The sequence below is a fragment of the Solanum lycopersicum genome, chromosome 7, assembly GCF_036512215.1.
Source record: "Solanum lycopersicum chromosome 7, SLM_r2.1".
NCBI lineage: Eukaryota > Viridiplantae > Streptophyta > Magnoliopsida > Solanales > Solanaceae > Solanum > Solanum lycopersicum.
This window is the reverse complement of record NC_090806.1, coordinates 43,857,553-43,860,052: the sequence shown is the minus strand read 5'-3', so window position 1 is coordinate 43,860,052 and position 2,500 is coordinate 43,857,553. Positions and strand designations below refer to the sequence as shown.

Here is a 2,500-nt window from a genome sequence, read left to right as displayed (position 1 = left end):
CACAACTATGATGACAGTCCTAAAGGGAAGATATGGCTGATATGGGATGACAATTGGTATGAGGTCAAGAAGATTACCAACTCTGTTCAAATGTTGCATTGTCAGGTCAATGAAAGAAGCAAAGGCTACCAACTCATCTTAACTGTAGTGTATGGTCTGAATACAGTTGAACAGAGAAAGAGTTTGTGGAAAGAAATGGAAACTCTATCTAAAGGTATTACTTAACCTTGGCTTATAGTAGGGGATATTAATGCTATAATGTCTGATAAGGATAGATTAGCTGGGGTGCCTGTTACCACTAATGAGATAAAAGACCTTGGGGAATGTGTGAGAGAAATAGGGGTTAATGAACTACAGTGGACAGGGAACTACTATACCTGGACTAACAAGCAATGTGGGGAGAACAGAATTTCAAGCAGAATAGATAGAGCTTTTGGAAATGATGAATGGATGGAAAATGGGGACATGTAAGTGTAGATTATGGGAATCCTAGCATTTCTGATCACAGTTGCATGGTGTTAATTCTTCAACAAACTCCTCAGCATGGGAAAGGTGGATTTAAATTCTTCAATGTTTGGACTGAGCATGACAGTTTTATGCACATGGTAGAAACCATATGGGGTAAAGACTATGGCTATAATAAAATGAAACAGGTGTGGTGTAAGCTGAAAGATCTACAACCTGTCCTTAATCAATTAAACAGGAAAGAGTTTAAGTATATAGGAAAACAGATTGAGATGGCTAGAATGGAGGTAGCAAATATTCAAACTCAGCTAAGTGTTCAAGTTACTGATGAGCTGATTATGCAGGAGAAAGAGATATTGATTAAACTTGAAAAATGGTCTTTGAATGAAGAAAGTGCCTTGAGACAAAAGTCAAGGATAAAATGGATACAGTTAAGGGATGCAAATAATAAGTACTTCAGCTCAGTTATTAAAGAGAGAAATCAAAAGAAGCAATAAGAAGTATCATGTCATTGAAAGGTGAAATGCTGTATGATCCACAAAGTATTCAAGAGGAGTTTGTGGTGTTCTATAAGGGACTTATGGGGACCTCAGCAGGTAAACTACCAGCCATCGATATACAAGTGATGAAAAGAGGGCCTATATTGACAAAGGAGCAGAGACTACAGTTGTGCACTGCAGTAACTGAACAAGAGATTTATGATGGACTAAAATCCATTGGGAATGATAAAGCACCTGGGGTGGATGGGTTCAATGCCTTCTTCTTTAAGCACACTTGGCAGATCATTAAAGATAATATCATTGAGGCTGTTAAGAGTTTTTTCATAACTGGTAGGCTGCACAAAGATTTCAATTGTACTCTTGTGTCCCTCATACCAAAAGTTCAGAACCCAAAAACTGTGAAAGAGTATAGGACTATAGCTTGTTGTACTGTGATGTATAAGATCATATCCAAATTAATAACCAACAGGCTGCATGGTGTGATACAGTCTGTCATTTGTGATAGTCAGGCAGGTTTTATTCCAGGAAGGAAAATTGCTGATAACATAGTGCTAGCACATGAACTGGTTAAGGCTTATACTAGGAAACATATTTCTCCTAGAAGTATGCTGAAGATTGATTTGCAGAAAGCCTATGACTCAGTGGAATGGGATTATTTGGAGCAAGTTATGTTTGGACTAGGATTTCCAAAGATGTTTGTACAGTGGATAATGAAGTGTGTTAAAACAGTGAACTACTCCATAGTAGTGAATGGACAGACTTCACAGAGTTTTGAAGCAGCAAAAGGTTTGAGACAAGGGGATCTAATGTCACCTTTCTTGTTTGCCATAGCTATGGAGTACCTGAGCAGGCTTCTTAAGGGGCTTAAAGAAGATAAAAAGTTCAAGTATCATCCTAAGTGTTCTAAACATGACATCACTCATCTATGTTTTGCAGATGATCTTCTACTATTTGCTAGAGGTGATCTAGAATCTATTAAAGCTGTTCAAATGTGTTTTACTCAATTTTCTCAAGCTTCTGGGTTACAAGCAAACTTAAGCAAGAGTTCAATATATTGTGGAGGGGTGCAGCAGGAAGTGAAACAACAAATTGTGCAGCAACTGGGATACAAGATGGAGGAACTTCCCTTTAAGTATTTAGGTGTGCCTTTGTCATCCAAGAAGATGTCAGTAATGCAATGGTACCCACTCATTGAGAAAATTATGGCTAGAATCAACTCATGGACAGCTAGGAAGCTATCATATGCAGGTAGAGCTCAGCTAGTTCAGACTGTGTTGTTTGGTGTTCAGGCTTACTGGGTACAATTATTCATCTTCCCAGCTAAGATAGTTAAACTGATAGAAAGCATGTGTAGAAGCTATCTATGGTCTGGAGCAGGACAGATTACCAAGAAGGCATTAATAGCTTGGGAGAGAGTCTATAGGCCTAGAAGTGAGGGAGGATTGGGATTGATAAACATGCATATATGGAATAGAGCAGCTATAGCCAAGCTTTGCTGGGACTTAGCAAATAAGGAAGACAAGCTTTGGATAAAG

The 2,500-nt window shown here is 38.4% G+C and overlaps 1 protein-coding gene across 1 annotated transcript in view; it reads left to right on the top strand.

Moving 5' to 3' along the window:
* The window catches only part of LOC138337446 (uncharacterized), a 1,103-nt gene extending 141 nt beyond the window's left edge, over positions 1-962 (top strand). Inside the window, exons 1-3 of the mRNA XM_069287357.1 lie at positions 1-181; positions 242-467; positions 509-962. The exon at positions 1-181 is cut by the window's left edge and continues 141 nt beyond it. Coding sequence (XP_069143458.1) covers positions 1-181; positions 242-467; positions 509-962 — 861 coding nt within the window. The remainder of the gene's footprint in view (positions 182-241; positions 468-508) is intronic.
* The last annotated feature ends 1,538 nt before the right edge of the window (positions 963-2,500 follow it).